The sequence below is a fragment of the Xyrauchen texanus genome, chromosome 47 (genome assembly GCF_025860055.1).
Source record: "Xyrauchen texanus isolate HMW12.3.18 chromosome 47, RBS_HiC_50CHRs, whole genome shotgun sequence".
NCBI lineage: Eukaryota > Metazoa > Chordata > Actinopteri > Cypriniformes > Catostomidae > Xyrauchen > Xyrauchen texanus.
Window position 1 is genome coordinate 21,569,046 of NC_068322.1, and position 24,184 is coordinate 21,593,229.

The window sequence follows — 24,184 nt, forward strand, 5'->3', positions numbered from 1 at the left end:
CTATATATAGACTACATAAGAATTAATGGTTATTTTTTATTTGTTTTATTTGTGTACTATAATGTGCATTTCTGTGTATAGTGAATTTTTTTTCCTACTTAGAAATATACCTTGAAACGATTTGATATCAGAATAAAAAGGCACCACCGACAGCAGTAAAAGGCAAAAAATAAATAAAAAGAAAGACATTTGATAGAATTAAGGGAGACAGTTGTCCAGTGTCCGAAGAGCATCAAAAACTAGCACGGGTGCAATGAGATTATTTTCACAAAGTTTAATTGCGTAAGTTAATAAAAACAATTTTTTTTTTTACTAATAAAAAAAAAAATACATTTTAGAATAATATTAAAGTCATCAAAACTATTGAATAATATAAATGAAACAATGGGAATTATGTTGTGAATAAACAAAATCCAAAATAAATCAAAACTGTGTTATATTATAGTCACCCATTGCCTAGAATTTTCAGACATGAACTCTTGACATTATCTTTAGCAACTTCTAGAGGAATCACCCTGAGATGCTTTTTAAACAGTATTGAAGGAGTTCATCTATGTTGGGCACTTATTGGCTGCTTTTCTTTATTATTTGGTCCAAGTCATCAATTTCAAAAACTTTTTTTTAATTACATTTTAGTTTTATAATGAAATAAATGAATATGGGAGCACAATTATATTTTTGTCTACAAAACTCATTTCAAACATTTAAGCATACACCTTCAGATCAAAAGATTTTTAAGATCATGAGAAACATTTCAGTCAAGTGAACCCAAACTTATGACCGGTAGTGTATATATATATATATATATATATATATATATATATATATATATATATATATATATATATATACATCAGCCACAACATTAAAACCACCTGCCTAATATTGTGTAGGTCCCCTTCGTGATGCCAAAACAGCACCAACTCTCATCTCAGAATAGCATTCAGAATATTCTTCTCACTACAATTGTACAGAGCGGTTATCTGAGTTACTGTAGACTTTGTCCAGTTTGAACCAGTCTGGTCATTCTCTGTTGACCTCTCTCATGAACAAGGCATATCTGTCCACAGAACTGCCGCTCACTGGATGTTTTTTGTTTATGGCAGCATTCTGAGTAAATTCTAGAGACTGTTGTGTGTGAAAATCTCAGGAGATCAGTAGTTACAGAAATACTCAAACCAGCCTATCTGGCACCAACAATAATGCCACAGTCCAAATCACTGAGATCACATTTTTTCCCCATTCTGATGGTTGATGTGAACATTAACTGAAGCTCCTGACCCGTATCTGCATGATTTTATGCACTGTACTGCTGCCACACGATTGGCTGATTAGAAAATCACATGGATGATTGCTGGTGCCAGATGGGCTGGTTTAAGTATTTCTGTAACTGTTGATCTGCTGGGATTTACACACACAAGAGTCTATAGAATTTATTCAGAATGCTGCTTAAAACAAAAAACATCTGTCTGTCTTGCTTGTGCCATCAGTTGCACTCCTGCAGCTCCATGCATGTTTATACTGCCCTACAAAGCAAAAAGGCAGTAACTACGCAGAGTGCAGAACTGAGAAAAATGACTTTAAAGTTATCCTGTCATCCAGCCTAAGTAGTTGTAGGTAGATTATTGGACATGTGTCTGTTTTGTTACTTTATATTAGCTTATTCTTTGTACATATCAATCCTCATATTTAATTTGATATTTTACCCCTATTTTGCTGTTACTGTATTCTTGCTTTGTATTACTTACCAAAAACGTGGCACCATACCAAGGAAAAAGGCGGTAACTACAGATTCTCCAAAAACTATTTTGCCACAACTTGGGCTCTGGGTGTGTTATACACTGTATTTGAAATAATTGGAACCATTTGTTTTCCTGAACATGGATATACCAAACCCAAACTAATTTGACCATTTTAGGTCAATATTTTCCACCCAGAAGCTGTTCTGATGCTGAAACGGCTGCTTAAAGTCTCACATTGCTAAGCTGTGTCAAGGCCCAAATTGGGAAAATTTATTTTGAATAGGACCACATGCTTTTCTAGTTATTGAATATTTTTCCACCGCTGGTTGGATTATAACTTTGTGACATGAACAACAAAATGATGACATGGCATCGGCGATGATGTGAAGTTACAGAGGATAAAGTTACAGCTAGGAGCAGGGAGGATCAGGGGCAGGTAAGCAAAGCTATTTAAAACATCAGCCTGTCAATTAGCATAATGCTATCTGAATGGACCTCTGAGAGGAAGTCCCGCCCTGTTGGCTGACAGGTGTTTATATTGTGATAGCCTAGCCTCTAAATGTTTAATCTGTCACTGTTACTTACCATTCTGCTGGTATTTTCTTTTCAATGCCATTTCGACCATCTTCTTTCCCCGGCTTTGTGCCATCTCAAACAAAATTTGTGTGAAGTTAGAAGTGTGAAATCGCAAATGTTAAAACCGTCCCGTGAGGATGCCGCGAAGTCAGCTGTGTGTGTTCACCATGGAAACAGTAACTTCACTGCGCAGCAACACGGTTATTTTTTGTTAGGTAAAACATAACAAGAATACAGTAATGGATGTTACTGTACTCTTGGTTTGTTTCACTAGTGCTTTTTGCAGTTACTGTACAAACAACTACCATTTTTCTCCAAAACGACACACATTTGAGATAAGATGTTTTGTCACATAACAAAGGATGCCTTGAATGTCATGAAAATGATAATAACTCATTTTTGACCAAAAATGCAGTTACTGACTTTTTGTTTTGTAAGGCAGTATAGAGAACCTCTGTACACTTAAAAAAAGAAAAAAGAAAAAGAAAAAAAAAAAAAAAAAATATATATATATATATATTAAACACTGAGTATCATTTACTAAGTCTATGTTCTCAATGTGTGTCTGTACGTATATGATGTTGTTTACTGAATTAATGTGTTGTGGATCTGTGCGTGAGCAGATGTTAATTCAGAAGCCGCTCTGACTGATTCAGAGTTAATTTGACTAACTGCCCAGAAATTTCTAAAAGTAAAATGATAGCTTCACCCTGCACACTAATCCCCATTTACTGTGATTCTAAAAGATTATACTTTTTGGAATTGTTTCCTTCATTAATTCATTCAGGTTTAGTTGCTAAAAACACACCCTTACAAACCCACATGAACAAGGTTAATCGCGTAAATATGTGTTGCATTTTATTGTCATGAGCTAATTTGATGAAACAATCCCGTTCCACTGAAGAAGTGTCGAACACATGGCCTGAGCAGAGTGCTTAGACACTGGGGGGTTGTTGGCATGGCAACGGCTGCACACTCCCATTCTAGCGGTACTTAAGCGATTAGCGTAGAAACTCGTGCTGCAGAGATTACATGCTGGGACACAGTGGCGTTCTGCCACAAGCACTCTTTCACACACAATCAAACATTCTTATCATTGATGCTATTTGGGCTGAATTATATTAGTGTGAGTCACATTCTCACCATGTTTGATTATTTGAACTTAAATGTAGGCTTTACTGTGGTGCTTTACATTATTTCATAATAATATCATTATACAAAGAATATGTGGTCTTTGATTCATTCGTGTGGTTTGACAGATCTTGAATTTATGAGTTCAGTCTCATTTGCTTGTCAAATCAAGTGCAAGGTCACTTTTTCCAATGGCAAAATTACTGCTTCTGTGTGAATGTAGTTCAGTTCTAATGAAGAAGTGTATTTTTTATGTTATACAGAATATACAGGTGAAACTCGAAAAATTAGTGCAAAAGTTCATTAATTTCAGTAGTTCAACTTAAAAGGTGAAACTAATATATTATATAGACTCATTACAAGCAAAGTAAGATATTTCAAGCCTTTATTTGATATAATTTTTATGATTATGGCTTACAGCTTATGAAAACCCCAAATTCAGAATCTCAGAAAATTAGAATATTACATGAAATCAATAAAAAAAAAGGATTTTAAATACAGAAATGTCGGCCCTCTGAAAAGTATAATCATGCATATGTACTCAGTATTTGGTTTGGGCCCCTTTTGCATTAATTACTGCCTCAATGCGGCGTGGCATGGATGCTATCAGCCTGTGGCACTGCTGAGGTGTTATGGAAGACCAAGATGCTTCAATAGCGGCCTTCAGCTCTTCTGCATTGTTTGGTCTCATGTCTCTCATCTTTCTCTTGGCAATGCCCCATAGATTCTCTATGGGGTTCAGGTCAGGCGAGTTTGCTGGCCAATCAAGCACAGTAATACCATGGTCATTGAACCAGGTTTTGGTACTTTTGGCAGTGTGGGCAGGTGCCAAGTCCTGCTGAAAAATGAAGTCAGCATCTCCATAAAGCTTGTCTGCTGAAGGAAGCATGAAGTGCTCTAAATTGTCCCGGTAGACGGCTGCGTTGACTCTGGACTTAATAAAGCACAGTGGACCAACACCAGCTGATGACATGGCTCCCCAAACCAACACAGACTGTGGAAACTTCACACTGGACTTCAAGCATCTTGGATTGTGTGCCTCTCCATTCTTCCTCCTGACTCTGGGACCTTGGTTTCCAAATGAGATGCAAAATTTGCTCTCATCAGAAAAGAGGACTTTGGACCAGTGAGCAACAGACCAGTTCTTTTTTTCTTTAGCCCAGGTAAGACGTTTGACATTTGAAGCCCATGTCCAGGACCCGTCTGTGTGTGGTGGCTCTTGATGCAGTAACTCCAGCCTCAGTCCACTCCTTGTGAAGCTCCCCACACATTTGAATGGCCTTTTCCTGACAATCCTCTCCAGGCTACGGTCATCCCTGCTGCTTGTGCACCTTTTTCTTCCACACTTTTCCCTTCCACTTAACTTTCTATTAATGTGCTTTGATACAGCACTTTGAGAACATCCAACTTCTTTTGCAATTACCTTTTGAGGCTTTCCCTCCTTGTGGAGGGTGTCAATGATGGTTTTTCTGCACAACTGTCAGGTCAGCAGTCTTCCCCATGATTGTGAATTCAACTGAACCAGACTGAGAGACCATTTAAAGGCTCAGGAACCCTTTGCAGGTGTTTAGCTGATTAGAGTGTGACACTTTGAGCCTACAATACTGAACCTTTTCACAATATTCTAATTTTCTGAGATTCTGAATTTGGGGTTTTCATAAGCTGTAAGCCATAATCATCAAAATTATATCAAATAAAGGCTTGAAATATCTTACTTTGCTTGTAATGAGTCTATATAATATATTAGTTTCACCTTTTAAGTTGAATTACTGAAATTAATGAACTTTTGCACCATATTCTAATTTTTCGAGTTTCACCTGTAAATATAAATAGTTTAATTCCAGTGTTCAAATGTAATGTTGCTTATTTGGGAGTTCAAATTCCAATTTGGGTGTTGCATCTTTAAGTACATTTTTCTCAATATATATTTTTTTCATATATTTATCAAGTCTTTAAAACTGCTTTATCTAAATATTGTGCTATAATGTAATGATTGAATCAACCCGACGGTTATATTATACCAACAAAAGCAGGTTTTAAGGATGAAATCAGGTAGAAAACACTCTTTAAAGGTGTTAAAATACTTTATTACAGATGAATATATACAGGCAACTATTAAGCAATTTTGTAATTTCATTCCAATGCAAAATGTAAAAAAAAAAAAAAAAGTGTCTTTGTGGTGCAATTAAAGATTTAGTTTGGAGATTCAGATCAGTCTGTCATTAAAACACTGGCTCAACCAAAAGCGTGAGTTTGGGGTGGGATTATCTGACCAGTAGTACTAGGTAGATTACTTCTGAAATGTAATCTGGTGTTAATTACTAATGACACAACTTGGATTGCAACCAGTACATCATATTTTAGACGGGGCTGTCAGACACTAAAAAGTTTAATCAAATTAATTAGATGGTATGCCGATTAATTAATCGAAATAATCGCAATTAATGGTATATGATAAATATTTGCTGAAAAAGTCCCTTAAATAACAATAATTTAATATATAATGATTAAATAATATAAATAGATATATTAATATATGAATAGAAGTATTCACAGCCTTTGCCATGACACTCAAAATTGAGCTCAGGTTCTTCCTGTTTCCACTGATCATCCTTGAGATGATTCTACAACTTCATTGGAGTCCAACTGTGGTAAATTCAGTTGATTGAATATGATTTGGAAAGGCACACACCTGTCTATATAAGGTCGCACAGTTAACAGTGTATGTCAGAGCACAAACCAAGCCATGAAGTCCAAGGAATTGTCTGTAGACCTCCGAGACAGGATTGTATCGAGGCACAGATCTGGGGAAGGGTACAGAATAATATCTGCAGTATTGAAGGTCCTAATGAGCACATAAATGGAAGAAGTTTGGAACCACAAGGACTCTTCCTAGAGCTGGCCGGCCGGCCAAACTGAGCAATCGGGGGAGAAGGGCCATAGTCAGGGAGGTGACCAAGAACCGATGGTCACTCTGACAGAGCTCCAGCATTTCTCTGTGGAGAGAGGAGAACCTTCCAGAAGAACAACCATCTCTGCAGCACTCCACCAATCAGGCCTGTATGGTAGAGTGGCCAGACGGAAGCCACTCCTCAGTAAAAGGCACATGACAGCCCGCCTGGAGTTTGCCAAAAGGCACCTGCAGGACTCTCAGACCATGAGAAACAAAATTCTCTGGTCTGATGAAACAAAGATTGAACTCTTTGGCCTGAATGGCAAGCATCATGTCTGGAGGACACCAGGCATCGCTCATCATTTGGCCAATACCATCCCTACAGTGAAGCATGGTGGTGGCAGCATCATGCTGTGGGGATGTTTTTCAGCGGCAGGAACTGGGAGACTAATCAGGATCGAGGGAAAGATGAATGCAGCAATGTACAGGAGACATCCTTCATGAAAACCTGCTCCAGAGCGCTGTGGACCTCAAACTGGGGCAAAGGTTCATCTTCCAACAGGACAACAACCCTAAGCACACAGCCAAGATAACAAAGGAGTGGCTACGGAACAACTCTGTGAATGTCCTTGAGTGACCCAGCCAGAGCCCAGACTTGAACCCTATTGAACATCTCTGGAGAGATCTGAAAACGGCTGTGCACTGATGCTTGAGAGGTCCTGCAAAGACGAATGGGAGAAACTGCCCAAAAATAGGTGTGCCAAGCTTGTAGCATCATACACAAAAAGACTTGAGGCTGTAATTGGTGCCAAAAGTGCTTCAACAAAATATTGAGCAAAGGCTGTGAATACTTATGTACATGGGAATTTGTGTTTTTTTCTTTTCGTTTTTTAAGATTTCAAACAAACTTCTGACACGTTGTCATTATTGTTTGAAGAATTTTGAGGAAAATAATGAATTTAATAAATTTTGGAATAAGGCTGTAACAACAAAATGTGAAAAAAGTGAAGCGCTGTGAATACTTTCCAGATGCACTGTATTTAAATCATAATAAATAAAATATACAGTATATATTATATAAAATAATAATTAAAATGCATTACATTATTGTGGCAGACGGGTAAAGCATTGAAATATTGGCTTTAGAATACAATATATTGTTTATTTCCATACTATTGAACATAATCCTATCATTGACCTACAGCTCACAGCAATCTATTTAGCTATTGAGATTGAGATTTCTCACACATTAGTTGAGTCGCATCATAAACATACAGTTTTTAGGTCGCTGTGTCAAGATAAACGTAGTTTGAAACTTAGAAAAACATGTCTTGAGATCCCTCCATCTAGCTGTGTTTGAACACGAGTCCTTATCTTGTGGTGTCTGCTGTGGGAATGTGTGGTTTGTTCTCCGTATAAAATGCACGTTGCCTATACAGCTGGAGTTTTGCTTATTGCCCCCCGTAGAAAACAGGTGGTACTTCAAGCTTGAATTGCTCCTATGTTAAAAGTATTCCTTAACGGTCTGGGGACATGATTAATTATGTAAAAAAAAGTAATATGTTATTTTATTATAATATTATAAATTATATATATTATTTTTTTTAATAACATTAATTGTACTGGATTAATATGTTAAATCAACAGCCCTAATTTTAGATGACATTTTTAAGTAAACTGGTTACTTTTGGGGTGTTTATTGTATATTTTTTATAATAACCTAATCATTCTGTTTTTAAATGAATGAAAGGAAAGTTCACTCAAAAATGAAAATTCTCTCAACATTTACTCCCAGATGTATATGAGTTTCTTTCTTTTAGAAGAATATTTCAGCTCTGTTGGTCCTCACAGTGCAAGTGAATGGTGACCAGAAATCTGAAGGTCCAAAAAGTATATAAAGGCATCATAAAAGTAATCCATCCGACTCTTTGTTGTTACATCCATGTCTTCAGATGTGATATGATATGTTTTAGTGAGAAGCAGTCCAATTTTTACTATAAATCTCCACTCATACTTTCACATTCTTCTTCTTGTGTTTTTGGAGATTCGCATTCTTCATGCATATCACCACCTACTGTTCAGGGAGGACAATTTATCTAAAAAAATTACCCACCCACACCTATCATATCGCTTCTGAAGATATGGACTTAAACACTGGTGTCGGATGGATTACTTTTATGCTGCATTTATGTGCTCTTGGGAGCTTAAAAATGTTGGTACCCATTCACTTGCATTGTATAGACCTACAGAGATATTCTTTTATTTTTGGGTGAACTATCCCTTGAAGTACCAATAAACACCCCTTTCATTAAACATTAGTAATGTAAAATCAAATGAAAACTATTTGTCAGTTGCTGAGCAAAACAAAGGTTCACATAAGGTCATAAATAATTAACACTATGTTACCCAAGATAGAAGAAAATGATAACATGCTTGTATAATTAATTTAGAATCATGATCAGTAAATTACACACTACGTTATTGACTTGCTAATTTGTAATAATTAAGAATCTGATCATGTAATCCGTTAAAAAGTAACAATAATCTTATTACACACGTTATAAAATGTAAAACAATCCAATTACAAGTGCTTGATTTTTGTAATGTAATTACTTAATACAGATTACATGTAATCCATTACTGTCCAGCACTGCCAACTGAAGACATATAGTGGGAGTGTTTGGGGAAACCTGTTTGAAAACAGCATTTCTGCAATATGCTATAAATTACCTCTGAATAATCACTTTATCACATAATGTTGTTATCCTACTAAACAAATAAACAAACAAATAAATACAAAAATAAAACATGCATATATATATATATATAATATAAATCAAATAATGCCCATTTCTATTTAAAAATACTTAAGAATACAAATTGTCACTTATGATGTTTTGGTGGTTTGGAAATCAGTCTGAAAACATGAACCACAAAAAGTCCCCTTAGTTAACCAGATTAAGCATGACCTTTTGGCAGTTAAAAATAGTATCCTGGATGTAGTTGTTGGCAAGAAAACAGGATGTTATGGTTTCTACTGTACCAGAGAGTTAGTATACTGCATCACTTCTCTCCCCTTATCATGCCGTTTTGTTCCCTGCCCTCTCTTGAATAATTGCTTTGTTACATGAGTCAGAGAAGCCCTTTAAATCTGGCCCCTCTGTTTACAAAAGAGTTGTTCGAAGATATGCAAATTTGCTTTTGCATAATGAATTTTTGCATAGAGACTCCCCAATGCGAGAGGAAACAAGAGTGGCTGATGTGTCTCTTTGCGTTCATATAAACTGTGCAATTATTTATTTGATCAGAACTAGTTTGTGCAAGCAAAAGCAACGTCACAATGGTTTGAAGTAAACTAACTTCTCTCAACAATGTCCCAAACTGTGCTCAGATTTGCCAAGATACCAAAGTCTACAATCAAATGTACATGTTTCAGTATGAACGATGAATAATTCTTTAAGATCAATTTATCTGAGCTATCATATACCATCCACAATTAACTGTATTCCTCTACACTCTTACTGACTTATCTGTGTTTATTGTAGATTAGGAGAATCATCTGGGAAAGTATTGATACAGACATGAAACATAATTTAGCTATTGCAAAAAAAAGAAGTGCATTACAAGACAGAAAACCCATGAAAGACACTGTAAAATCCTATTTCAATCTTTGTCCTTTTAAAAATACCTTAAAGGAATATTCTGAGTTCAATACAAGTTAAGCTCATTGACAGCATTCGTGGGATATTGTTGATTACTACAAACATTAATTTTGACTAGCCCCATTTCTTTAGATTTGGGTGACAGTGAGGCACTTACAATGGAAGTGAATGGGGGTCGATCTGTAAACATTAAAATACTCACATTATCAAAAGTTTTGCCACAAGACATGAAAAACATGTGTGTTAACATGATTTTAGTGTGATAATATTACTGACTAACCTTTTCTGTGTAAAGTTATAACCAATTTTACAAGTTTATTGCCATGACGATGTAATGTCAACAAACCATAAAACCCTAAAGTGACTGAAAAAATTACAATTTAAACAAATTTACAGCTCAAATAATTCATTCTTTTAACAGAAGAATTAATGTCAGTGCTTTTATACAATTATAAGCTTCACATTTTTACCTTTAAACCCTCCAAAAATTGGCCCCATCCACTTCCATTGTAAGTGCCTCACTGTTACCTCCATTTTTGCTTTTATTAAAGAAAAGGAGGATGAGTCAAAATAATGTTTTTGAGATAATCAACATTATGCCACAAATGCTGTTGATTGAGCTTAATTTGTACTGAACCTGGAATATTCCTTTAAGATCATAATACAAGAAACTTTTACTTGAAAAGCAAAACTGCAAGATATTCAGACTTGTTTTCAGAGATGAATCTTGCATATTACACTTCTGAAAATAAATAGGAATATCCTATGTAAGTGTTTTATTTTTTTAGATTTAGCAACAGAATGTTTGATAAAAAAAATATTTGTTGAGACTTTGTTCTACTAATAATTCTTGTGTTTATAGATGAAATATAAGAAAGAGAAAACTTAGTCTTTCCCTGAATAAGCACTGAATTGTGTCTGTCTCACAATTAGTCAAAAGTTTGAACACACCTCCTCATACATTCTTATTACTTTTCCATTTTAGAATAACAGTGAATAAAAAAATAAAATACTTTTAATAAACAAACAAACAAACAAACATGCAAATAAATAGGCCTAAATAAATAAACAAAGGGATAGATCAATAAATACATTTAAATGATAAATAAATGAAGAGATAAATAAATAAATTGTATTTACATATAAAATAATTAAATACATAAAATGTATATCTAATAATTGTTCATAATATATAATTGTTTATTAAAATGGAATCTGAACTGGCAAAGAAGCACAAGTCTTTAGATCAAACAGTTTTTTTAATAATGTGAGAAATATTTCAGTCAAGAATGTCCAAAATATGTCTATATATTTAGAATAATACTTTACAGCCAATTATGATTTATAAAACTGATCATTTCATTTAGTCTGGCTTTTAGACAAGGTACAATACAAGTCTCACTGTTGCGTATTAATATTTAAAAGGCATCATTACAGTAATGTGCTGAAAACTTCACGTCTTGTTTTACTTTGGGTTTTAAAGAAAATCCAATCATCAGCCCTACCCCCAGTCTCTCTCTCTCTCTCTCTCTCTCTCTCTCTCTCTCTCTCTCTCTCTCTCTCTCTCTCTCTGTGTCTTTGTTTACTCCAATGTTCCATCAGCGAGAGATCACACCCTCGTGAGTGGTATCATGTGTTACTGAGTGAAGCAGTCGTGATGTAACAGAACAGAGACACAGTTTTTGGCTCTTAAGAGTTAAGCCAAGTCAACAACTGCAATTTAAAGGGATAGTTCACTCAAAAATCCTCACGCTCAAGTTCTCAAGTCCAAACCCATATGACTTCTTCTGTGGAACAGTAAAGGAAATCTGCTGATGCAAATGATCATTTTGCACTAGCAATGCACAACCTGCCATGATTCATGTGTTCGGTTGCTCTGCTGTAACACTTTTTGTAACTAACTAGCAGTTTTCTCTGTGGAGCTCCCATGTACAATTACACAGAATGTAGAATAGGATTATGCCTTCCAATGGAAACTTTAATTGCTCAGAGGTTGTTCTTTCAGAGCTCAGGAGATTTCAAGATCTCAGTTATGTTTCATTTAAGTGTAAACTTTATATCAGATACAGCATTTCTCCTACAAATCCTTAGAAGAAATACAAATAAATACAAATCTGGATAAATTAACGTGAATAGCACAGCACAGATATTTCGGTCTTGTGAGAATTTGATGAGAAATTTGAAACAATCTTTTTGGAAATTCTAGAGGAGACACATGTGAGCCTATTGGGGTATTAAAGGACTAGATCACCCAGCAATGAAAATTCTCTCATCGTTTACTCATCCTTGAGCCATCCCATGACTTTCTTTCTTCTGCAGAACACAAATGAAGATATTTAGAAGAATATGTCTGCCCTGTAGGTCCATACAATGCAAGTGAATGGTGACCAAACCTTTGTAGCGCAAAAAATGGCATAAAGACACCAAAAGACTTCAGTGGTTTAATCCATGTCTTCTGAAGCGGTGATAGGCGTGGGTGAGAAACTGATACATTTTTAAGTCATTTTTTACCTTAAATCTCTACCTTTGACCAGGCACAACCAGTAGATGGTGATGAAGAAAGTGAAAATGGAGATTTATAGTAAAAAGGGATTTAAATATTGAGCTGTTTCTCACTCACACCTATCATATTACTATTTAAGAAATGGATCTAAACACTGGAGTCTTATGTCTTATTGCCTTTATGTGATTTTTGGAGCTTCAAGTTTCTGCCCACCATTCACAGTTCTGACCTACAGAGCTGAAATATTCTTCTTAAAATCTTCCTTTGTGTTCTGCAGAAGAAAGAAAGTCATACACATCTGGAATGGCACGAGGGTGAGTAACGATGGAAGAATTTTCATTTTTGGGTGAACTATCCCTTTAAAAAGATCTCATGTTATTTTGGTCACACATTTCATTAATGTTTCATCTGTTATTGACTCAAAAGAGTTCAATTATGACTAATAATTCATTTGCAAATGCACAATAAATCATTAATATGTGGTTATAACAATATGCATAATAAGGGTGAATTTCATGCAATACTTGCCAAATAGTGAGCCATTTTACCTCATATGTTATAAATGATTAATAACACTTATTCAACACTAGCAACCTATGAAAAATCAGACACATGTGAAGCTTTAATTAAGGAGTTGGCAATATATAAAGTTCAGTGTGTTTTAATGTCAATCAGGATTTATTGTTTGATATATGCTGTGAATAAGCATAAAGACCTGAAAATTGTTTTTACAGAGGACTTTAAGTTACAATATTTTTGACATCAATGTGACCAGCAAAGTGACAATCCAAGTGAGTCATGAATATAACCATAAAGCAGACTGCAGCAAAATTACGTTATCCCTCCTTTTAATCTTACTATAATAGTCGATTTTTGCTCTATTGTGACTTAAATCACAAATAAAGGCATTTTGCATTTTTTGATTATGTATGGATAAGTTATTATTAATTTAATTGATTAAATAAATATTAGTAATTGAATTTGAATTTACCTAGCATTTATAACATGTACTTAAGTTAAAATGCTCACCATTTGGCAAGTGTTGCATGAAAGTCTACTTATTCATGTTGTTATAACTGAATATCAATGATTCATAATGCATTTGTAAATTACTCATTAGTCATTAATGAACACCTTATAATACATAACAAAGGGAATATTAATGTAGTGTTACCATTATTTTCATATATTTAATCATTTTACAGTTTTAGACACTGACATGCAACAAATTACTAAATGACTTGCTTGCATGACGTAATATGCATTCATTATGCACATATGAATATTTATGTGGCTGACACCATGGGACAGGATGCAGAAAGATGTTTGAGAGAGGAAGTGCATTAAACTATGTATCTATTAAACAGTGAAAGCAGCAGATGTTAGAGTTGCAATTGTGTGTACTGACATTTGTAATATGAATGTAGAGTGGGGTCTAAAAATATGAGACCACAAAAAAAATCTTTTTTATTATTATTATTTTTGAAACCTGGGAAAATATATATATATATATATATATATATATATATATATATATATATATATATATATATATATATATATATATATATATATATATAAAATTAAAATCAAAAGCAAAGAAATATTGGTAAAATTCTGTGCTTCTTCTAGGTCATTAATCAAATGTAAGTTTGCGACGTTGACGATGTTAACTCTAGTGCATGCTGTCATTAAAGCAAACATACCAAATTCTAAGAAATTATCAAAAAATTGTATTCAGTAAAAGAAAATACAAAAAAGATGCATTTTCATTAGTGTTCTCAAACTGTTTGATCTCACTGTATTTGTACTGTATTTTTGTGTGTGTTGGTCTTTGGGAATTCCTGTAACAGCTGCATACTCATCTACATACATACCCAAAAACACTTGTCTTGTCAATTGCTTGCATGCTAGATAGGGGTGTAAAAATGCATCGATGCATTGCAGTGCATCGATCTATTAAAGAAATTTTGATACATCGATTGCGAAATTTAAGACTCGATTATCATATTGCACGAACCTTCTCACAACAGACACGGAGCGGAGCACGAGAAATTAAAGGAAAAGAAACAGCACTTAGAAACAAAGAAAGTTTATGTAGACTTGTTCACCCCGCAAACCTATTTAAGATAAAATGAATGGATGGATGTTGGGTTAAAGCGCTGCAGATCCTCGACTCTCCTTGCCTCCAGGAGGTGGCGGCTGTTCCCGCAGCCGTCTCCCAGGAGAAGGGCCCCTGCTCCCGAGCCCACTGCAGCGCTCCCGACCATGGAGGCCAAACCCCTGTAGCTGCCAGCGCTGCAGGCCACGGAGGCTGATCCCCTGCCGCTGCCAGCATTCCCGGCCATGAAGGCCATTCCCCTGCCTCTGCCAGCACTTCCGGCCATGGAGGCCAATACCCGGCCGCCACCAGTGCTTCCAGACATAGCAGCCCATCGCCTGCCACTGCCATTCCTTCCCTGAACCCTGACAGAATCTGAATCAAATCGTTGTCAGAGAGGATCGTCACACCCCTAATGTTAGATACTCTCAAACATCAAGCTAATGCAGTAGTTACAGTCACAAAAGTGTGAAAGCCTGTGTATTTAAATGTATATCGTGTGAAATTCATTATACCCTCTCTTTCTTGATCTTTTTCAGTCATCAAAGAGAAGTACAGCGACTGGACAGAGTTTCTTATCAAAGAGCTCACAGGTTCACGGACGGCACCAGCAAACCTGCTTGAAGGGGTGAGTATGAGTTCTATATGTATTTTGTTTACACTGTTTCTGCCTTCAGACCATCTCAAAATTATTAAACAAGATATTTTCTGTATATATTTACCATATATAGCAATAACTTTAAAGTTTTCATATACTGTAATTAGCTATCTGAAGTATTTGGCTAACATTAGCTTGGTTGGACAATTGATTAGCTTGCTAGCCATAGAAATGCATGATAATGCTAATGCTAACTGTTATTATGCTAAATGCTTAGTTTGCAACATTAACTGACACATTTCACATCGTAATTACAACTTCAGAACTCATGAGTTCACTTACTCACTTGTCAGGAGGACTTGAAAACAGCAATAGAATTAAGCTTTCAATGCTAATGATAAACCTAAAATTAAGAGTATTACATTTCTCTGTATCTCTCTTCCTTTTTTCTTCTCAGCCATTACGAGGGAAAAACACAGTGGATCTGATCGAGGTAGGTTGTGTTTTGGAGGTGCGTGATGCCTTTGAACCCAGCATGTACTGGGCTGCTCGGGTCCAGCGTAACGTTGGTGGACGCTTGTGTCTCAGCTATGTTGGCTTAAATGACCCCGCCTACTACTTCTGGATGTTTTACCTTGACACCAGGCTCCGCCCTCTGGGTTGGGCAAAAGAAAATCATTTATCAATGGAACCACCAACAGGTGAGATAATTAGCCTGTGATTGATCTCTATCAGTGAATCAGTGACTGTATGGTCAAAATAAGGTGTTTTTTTGTTTTTTGCACACTGACTTTTGAACTAAACTTTTTTCCATGGAATTCAAAGGAATGACTAATGACTTTAAACCTGGCTGTAAGACTTTTTCACTATCCTATTTTTCCATGAGGTTTCTCCTCCAGTATTCAAATGGACTACCGTAAAAAATTGTTTCCATTACACAGTTGCCAAGTTCTGTACAACCAATCTGACTCCCACATGCCAATTGTCATGAATCTGAATCCACATTTCCCTAAATGAAACCCTGCAAACAAATTCAAAAACTTGTGCAGCCATGCTCTTCATTCAAACCAGTGGATGCTTTTGTAATGTGATACATTAATTGCACTGGAATTTTGGATCAAATGATAGATGACTAATTAGCATGATTTTTGTTGCGTGAAGGGTTTTTGTTTGTTTAGCATTACATACATGTCCTTACATTACATTGATCAAAAACCATCCAGACAAGGCTGAAGCTTAAGAGCAGACAAGGCGATTTGTACAAGCATGTGTGTGTGTGTGTTTGTGTGTGTGTGCATGAGCCAATTAGTTATTCTGAAATTCTCTAGAAATGCAGATTCTATATCTCTTTTCAGGAGAAGTATGAATCTATCTATAATTTATCACAGCATAATGTAAGACAGACGTAATTTATTTTTAATTTTTTTTATAGTTGGGTCATTTATACTGTAAGCAGATGTCAATAACAGAAGACTTAAACATTCGATATGCTATGTATGGATGTAGAAAAATCATATGGAAGCATGGATTAACATGCATAAACTGTCAGTTGGCTTGATGGATGCATGGATGGGATGGTTGAATAAATACATCAGAATGATCTCATGGGAAATTGGTAACAGGAAGTCTTTTTTTGTCTGCTAAAATCTGTATATTTTCTAATTTTACGAACTGCCCCCAGTGGCCAAAGCTAGAACTACAGTTGAACCCTTGTGTGTGATGCACAGCGCAAGTACAACACACACTCAAAAAATATTTTAGCCTATTTTTAAGATGTAGGCATTGCATTTTTATATCAACTTCCCAATATCAAAATGAAATTAATAAAAGAGTTTTATTCTAACCCTATTCTATTTGGTTGAAATTTGTTATGAAATTGAAATGTGTAAATCTTAAAAAAAATTTCAAAACTTTTTGTTTGAGTGCATGGGCGAACTTTATTTAAACAATTTCTGGGGCAAGAACATATCACCACATGGTGGCACTATTTTGTATGCATAAAAATTCTGAACCAACAAGCTGATTCCCTGTTAGATCATGTTGGAATAAATGGATGGATGTGTGGATGAATGGTTTTTTGTGGGAGGATAAATGGATGAATGTTTGAGGATGGGTGGGTGAATCGATGTTTGTGAATGAATGAAAGGATGGATGGATGTATGGTAGGATGGATGTAGTGGATAGATGGAAGGATGAATGGATGAATGTTTGAGGATGGATGGATGATGGATGGATGTATATTTGTGAATGAATGGATTGATGAATCTATGTTTGTGAACGGATGGATGGATGTTTGTGGATAGATAGATGTATATATGGATGGATGGAAGGAAGGAGGTTTGTGGGTGGGTGGATGGATGTATAGACGGATGTTTGTGAATGGATGGATGGATGAATAAATGTTTGTGGATGGATGGAAGCGATGTTTCTCATGTTTCTTTCTTTCTCTTTCAGATCTGTGTGGTTTGAGGAGCAAGTCAGAATGGACTGAAGCTTTAGATGAAGCCACTGCAGAAGCCCTGAACAGTCCACTTCCACTGGAGGTCTTTAAGGTGTGTGTGTGTGTGTGGGTGGGTGTTTTGAGAAAGTTGGAGGAATGTTGGAGGCCTACTTTTAAGCAAAGTTCTAAATAACACTCATAACTGATATCTGTGTGTATGCATGTGTGTGCATTTCAGGATCACGCTGACTTGCGCACACACTCCTTCAGAGCAGGAATGAAGCTTGAAATGGTGTCACCAACAGAACCTTGCCACATCTGTCCTGTGTCTGTAACTAAAGTACGACTCTAAAACTCTGTCTCTTTTACACCAACACACACACAAACACATTAGAGTAGCGCACTAGATGAAGTGTTATTATGCTAGAAGTTATAATTACTTGCCACCTACCCTGGCTTTCTGTCTGTATTTGTGTCTCACACTTTTTTTCTCTGATCTGTAGGTATATAATGAATACTACTTTCAAATCACAGTGGATGACCTCACTCCTGAAAACCTGCCCACTTCCGTGGTGTGCCATGCTGATTCGCCAGGCATCCTGCCAGTCCAATGGTGTCTAAAGAATGGAGTTGGACTGGAGAGGCCGCAGGGTGAGTTGACTGATGTCCACGTGGGGGCATTTTCATAGCCAAAACATTTGCAGTGGTAATCCAAATATTAAAATAGTTAAATATTAAAAGCAAAACTATATAAAAACATTATAATTATCAAAAGCCTTCATCAGCCAACTAAAAAGGAAAATTGCATCTATGTGAACTTCTGCAGTTAATCCAGGATGAACTTCAAAGACATTAGTCATTAATCTTACAGTTCATAGAACATCTTTGTTTAAACACTGACCCTTAACACATTTTAAACCATGACTTGTGTCACGATTACCTGTTGTCTGCCCTGTGTTCTCTGTCGCACTATCACGCTTATGTCATGTTTCCTTGTCTGCTCCGTGTTTTCCACTTCACCCGTCACCGTTCGCGCTCCATGTCGTGTTTTCCTTGTTGTTCGCCCCGTGTTTCACTGTCCTTGTCTAAACTACATTTCCCACAATTCCCGGCCTTCCTCTCTGCCTGCACTCATCATTGTTTTCACCTGTGCCTCGTTCAGTCTCCACTTTGTCTGTGTATTTAAACCCTGGTTCTTTGTTCAGTCTTTGTCGATCGTTGTTGAATGTTACCGTTTCATGTTCATGCCTCTGTCAGTGTGTGCTACCTCCTGTCGTGTTCGTTCGTTCGTTCGTTCGTTCGTTCGTTCGTTCGTTCGTTCGTTCGTTCGTTCGTTCGTTCGTTCGTTCGTTCGTTCGTTCGATGATTACTCTGCTGTTCGTGGATGTTTGTCAACTCGTGTTCACCCGTGTGTGAGTTTGTGTTTGTTTACTTTTCCCCTCGTGGACCTTTTATTTGCCCCAGTGTTTGTTTAATGTTGAGATCGTGTTTGTTCTTCTAGCTGTGTGTTCTGTTGTTTGATAGTTAGTTTTTCCCATCGTGGAATTTTTCTTTGTGTTTACCTTTTGTTACTTACATATTAAACTGCGTTTGGATCCTAACCTTCTGTCTGCCGTCTCCTGATTACCCACACCGTGACAGAACGATCGACCACACATGGATCCAGCAGCCTATTCGGCGAATTATCGGCTCCTTTGCCTCAGGCAGGGGGACCACCCTTTGGAGGACCACATCCAGGACTTCCTTCACCTGGCAAGCGTCTCTGACTTCCCGGACCCAAACCTGGTGAGCTTCTTCAGGGGCAATCTGAACGCCTCACTGAGGGAGCGGTTGCCACTGGCAACGCACGAGTGGACTCTCTGCGGCTTCATAGAGGTGACTTTGCGGGTCGGCGGATCGCCGTTAACCGTGGGCGACACCGAGGAGGACCCTACCTCTCCTCCCTCAGTGGTGACTCTCCAGTCGCCCATGGCGCTTGTCACGCCACCCCCATCTGTAAGCGAGCTCCCCTCCTTGCCAGTCGCCCTCCACGAGCCAGCGCGGTCCACTTCGTCTGCCCGGAGGAGGAGAAGACGGGCTTCCGCCTCCCGGCCCACGCCTGCCCTGGTCTGCGAGCCAGAGTCCTCGCCTGCCCCGGTCTGCGAGCCAGACCCCTCGCCTGCCCCGGTCTGCGAGCCAGAGCCCACGCCTGTCACCGTGAGCGAGCCAGAGCCTACGCATGTCACGGAGAGCGAACCTGCGCCCACGCATGCCACGGCCAACCAGCCAGAACCTGATGACCCAAATGTCAGTGAGCCAGCGCCTGTAGCCTCGACCGTCCCCGAGCCAGCACCTGTAGCCTCGACCGTCCCTGTGCCAGTGCCAGCAGCCATGACCGTCCCTGAGCCAGCGCCAGCAGCCATGACCGTCCAAGGGCCAACGCCTGTAGCCAGGACCGTCCAACAGCTTCCGCCTCCCGAGCTTTCCAGAGCTCCGCCTCCCGAGCTTTCCAGAGCTCCGCCTCCCGAGCTTTACAGGGCTCCGCCTCCCGAGCTTTCCAGGGCTCAGCCTCTCAAGTCTCTCGAGTCTTCCAGGGCTCCTCCTCCCGAGCCACCCAGGGCTCCGCCTCTCAAGCCTCTTGAGCCACCCATGGCTCCGCCTCTCAAGCCTCTCGAGCCGTCCAGGGCTCCACCCCTCAAGTCTCTCGAGCCACCCACGGCTACTCCTCCAGAGCCTCCTACGGCTCTGCTCCCAGAGACTCCAGCACCTACTAGAGATCCGCCTCTCGAGCAGCCTTCGGCTCCACCTCTCGAGCCTCCTACAGCTCTGCTCCCAGAGACTCCTGAGCCTCCTACGGCTCCGCCTCCTGAGCCTCCTACGGCTCCGCCTCCTGAGCCTCCTACGGCTCCGCCTCCTAAGCCTCCCACGGCTCCGCCTCCTGAGCCTTACTCGGCGCCGCCTCCTGACCCTTCCTCGGCTCCACCTCCTGAGCCTCCCACGGCTTCACCTCCAGAGCCTTCCAGGCCTCCGCCTCTAGAGCCTCCTACGGCGCCACCTCCATCGGCTCCGCCTCCAGAGCCTTCCAGGCCTCCGCCTTCAAAGCCTCCTACGGCGCCACCTCCCTCGGCTCTGCCTCCAGAGCCTTCCAGAGCTTCGCCTCTAGAGCCTCCTACGGCGCCACCTTCCTCGGCTCTGCCTCCTGAGCCTCCCACGGCCCTGCCTCCCGAGCCTCCCACGGCCCTGCCTCCCGAGCCTCCCACGGCCCTGCCTCCTGAGCCTCTCACTGCTCTGCCTCTTGAGACCCCAGAGCCACCCTCGGCTCTGCCTCCTGAGGCCCCAGAGCCCCTTGCAGCTCAGCCCCCAGGGTCTCCTGCGGCCTTGCCTGCGCCTCCTTCGGCGCCACCACCCAAGCCTTCGACCGCTCCATCTCAGAAGTCCTCCTTGGCTCCACCAGTTCCCCTAGTGGCCACTCTTCCTCCCAGGCCTCTGGAACCAGCCCTAGCCCTATGGCCACCTCCTAGGTCACCTAAACCGGTCCCTGTCCTGAGGCCGCCTCCCAGGCCTCCTGGACCTGTCCCTGTCCTGAGGCCGCCTCCCAGGCCTCCTGGACCTGTCCCTGTCCTGAGGCCGCCTCCCAGGCCTCCTGGACCTGTCCCTGTCCAATGGCCGCCTCCCAGGCCTCCTGGACCTGTCCCTGTCTTGTGGCCACCTCCCAGGCCCCCTGGACCTGTCCCTGTCTTGTGGCCGCCTCCCAGGCCTCCTCGAACTGTCCATATCCTGTGGCCACCTCCCAGGTCCCCGGAACAGGCCCCTGCTCTACGGCCATCTCCCAGGCCTCCTAAATCTGTCCCTACCCGGTGGACGTCCCCCGGGCCACCTGACACGGTTCCCTGAACACACCCCCAGAGACTGCTTGACTGCCCTCTCGGCCTCCCTGGTCTGCCCGTCTGCCCTTTGTGCCCCCGTGGACTGCCTATTTGCCCCTTTTGCCTCCTTGGACTGCCTAATTTCCCCTTGTGCCCCCGTAGTCTGTCTCCATGTCCCTGGTGCCCCCTTGGTCTTTGTCCCTTGTGGCCCCTTTGGTCCGTCTGTATTTCCCCTTGTCTAGTCCCTCTCGCCTTGAACATCTGTTTATCCCTGCTATTGTTTCCTGTCTGTTTCTTAAGACCGTCTGTAATCCGGTCCTTTTGAGGGGGGATTCTGTCACGATTACCTGTTGTCTGCCCTGTGTTCTCTGTCGCACTATCACGCTTATGTCATGTTTCCTTGTCTGCTCCGTGTTTTCCACTTCACCCGTCACCGTTCGCTCTCCATGTCGTGTTTTCCTTGTTGTTCGCCCCGTGTTTCACTGTCCTTGTCTAAACTACATTTCCCACAATTCCCGGCCTTCCTCTCTGCCTGCACTCATCATTGTTTTCACCTGTGCCTCGTTCAGTCTCCACTTTGTCCGTGTATTTAAACCCTGGTTCTTTGTTCAGTCTTTGTCGATCGTTGTTGAATGTTACCGTTTCATGTTCATGCCTCTGTCAGTGTGTGCTACCTCCTGTCGTGTTCGTTCGTTCGAGGATTACCCTGCTGTTCGTGGATGTTTGTCAACTCGTGTTCACCCGTGTGTGAGTTTGTCTTTGTTTACTTTTCCCCTCGTGGACCTTTTATTTGCCCCAGTGTTTGTTTAATGTTGAGATCGTGTTTGTTCTTCTAGCTGTGTGTTCTGTTGTTTGATAGTTAGTTTTTCCCATCGTGGACTTTTCTTTGTGTTTACCTTTTGTTACTTACATATTAAACTGCGTTTGGATCCTAACCTTCTGTCTGCCGTCTCCTGATTACCCACACCGTGACAACTTGCACTATACATTAGTAATATTGTCATTATATTCATGATGTTATCAGAGGGGAACTGGCCCTCACAGTGAGTCTGGTTTCTCCCAGTGTTATTTTTCTCCATTAATCTACATATTATGGAGTTTTGTGTTCCTTGCCACAGTCGCCTTCAGCTTGCTCATTGGGGTTAATAATACAATTATTAATTCATTATTTAAGACATTATAGATATTACAGTTTTATCTTCTGTTAATGCCTGATCTTCTGTAAAGCTTCTTTGAAACAATGTGTGTTGTGAAAGGCGCTATACAAATAAAAATAACTTGACTTGAAATAGTTACAAATGATAACATTTAAAATCAAGAAATGTGTAGTGAAAAATAGAATTAAATATAAAAAATACATTGATATAAATTCAATGATGCATCATATAATGAGAAACAATATTCAAATACAAATTAATTATTATTATTGTTTTTAATAATAATAAAACATTATTAATATTAATAACATTAATAAAATATGAAATTATACATTAATAACATAATAATAATATAAATACAATGATGGATGATATAATAATAATTATTATCCATCACTGAGTTGATATTTTTTATGTTATGAATGTATAATTTCGTATTTTATTAATGTTTTGTATGTTTTATTACTACTATTACTATTAATAAATAAATAATAATAATATAACAAGAACAGCAACAATAACTATTATTATTATTATTCTTTTTTTGTATTATTATCATCATCATATCATCCACCATATTATCTTATATATATGTAATAATAATAATAAAATAACACATATTTAAGAATGAGATAAAGATGTGAAGAAAATGTGAGTGGTTCTTGCCTGTTGAAAACTCGTCGACACAATTCTAAGGTATTGTGGCCGGTTTCTAAGGCGTTTCCATGCAGTTGCTAGGGCATTGCTAGGTGGTTGCTAGGATGTTCTTTTAGGTTGCAAATTGGTTGCTTACTGGTCCAAGCCAAAGCAGCTGTGATATTCTATGATATTCTGGTCTGTATATACAGCTTGGTTCCCTCCTTCAGTGTAAGACAATGTTATTGTTTTCACTCCTTTTATTTTCTGCCAGGCGAAAATCTGTTTGCTTAGTAAAGTAATAACACACTAATATGCCCCTCAGTGAAAGTCCCTCTAAGAAATGCATTAAATATAAATACTGTCATAATGCACATGATGCATATAATGCACTCGTTCTCATTTGCTCTACATCTCTTATCATTTCTATCTCATTCTATTTTCTCTCTTGCTCATCGTATGTCAGGTTTTGAGTCACAGGACTTTGACTGGGCAGACTACCTCAAACACACAGCCACTGAAGCTGCTCCAGATGTGTGTTTCCCAAACGTAAGATGCTTTCTCATGAGCTGCCCCATCTTCAAATGACCATGTGTTTGTTTGTGTGGTGTGATGTTATCTAAAGGATGCATTGGGGTATTTTTGTTTATTTGATAAAGTATGATGACATTGGTGCCACTGGTGGGTTTTTCCATTTTAGATGGCGCTCACAGTTGAGCACAAGGTGCAAATATTTGTACATATATATACATTTTTTGGGGATAAAGTTGATTATTTAAGAATAGTGTTAGTCTTGTAATAAATTAATAAATCATAAAAAAAAATATTATTTGAATATTGTGTATTTAAGTTCGGCTTTAACACTTTATTGACCAATCAACCTCCAGGACAGCAACTATC

General features: G+C 39.0%; 1 protein-coding gene across 2 annotated transcripts in view; it reads left to right on the forward strand.

The window, feature by feature from the left end:
• Positions 1-24,184, forward strand: part of LOC127639262 (scm-like with four MBT domains protein 2) — a 60,056-nt gene that overhangs the window by 21,747 nt on the left and 14,125 nt on the right. For both annotated transcript variants that reach the window (XM_052121179.1, XM_052121180.1), the window contains 6 exons: positions 15,148-15,236; positions 15,664-15,907; positions 17,661-17,758; positions 17,885-17,986; positions 18,150-18,297; positions 23,751-23,833. In XM_052121179.1, the coding sequence (XP_051977139.1) occupies positions 15,148-15,236; positions 15,664-15,907; positions 17,661-17,758; positions 17,885-17,986; positions 18,150-18,297; positions 23,751-23,833 (764 nt within the window). The remainder of the gene's footprint in view (positions 1-15,147; positions 15,237-15,663; positions 15,908-17,660; positions 17,759-17,884; positions 17,987-18,149; positions 18,298-23,750; positions 23,834-24,184) is intronic.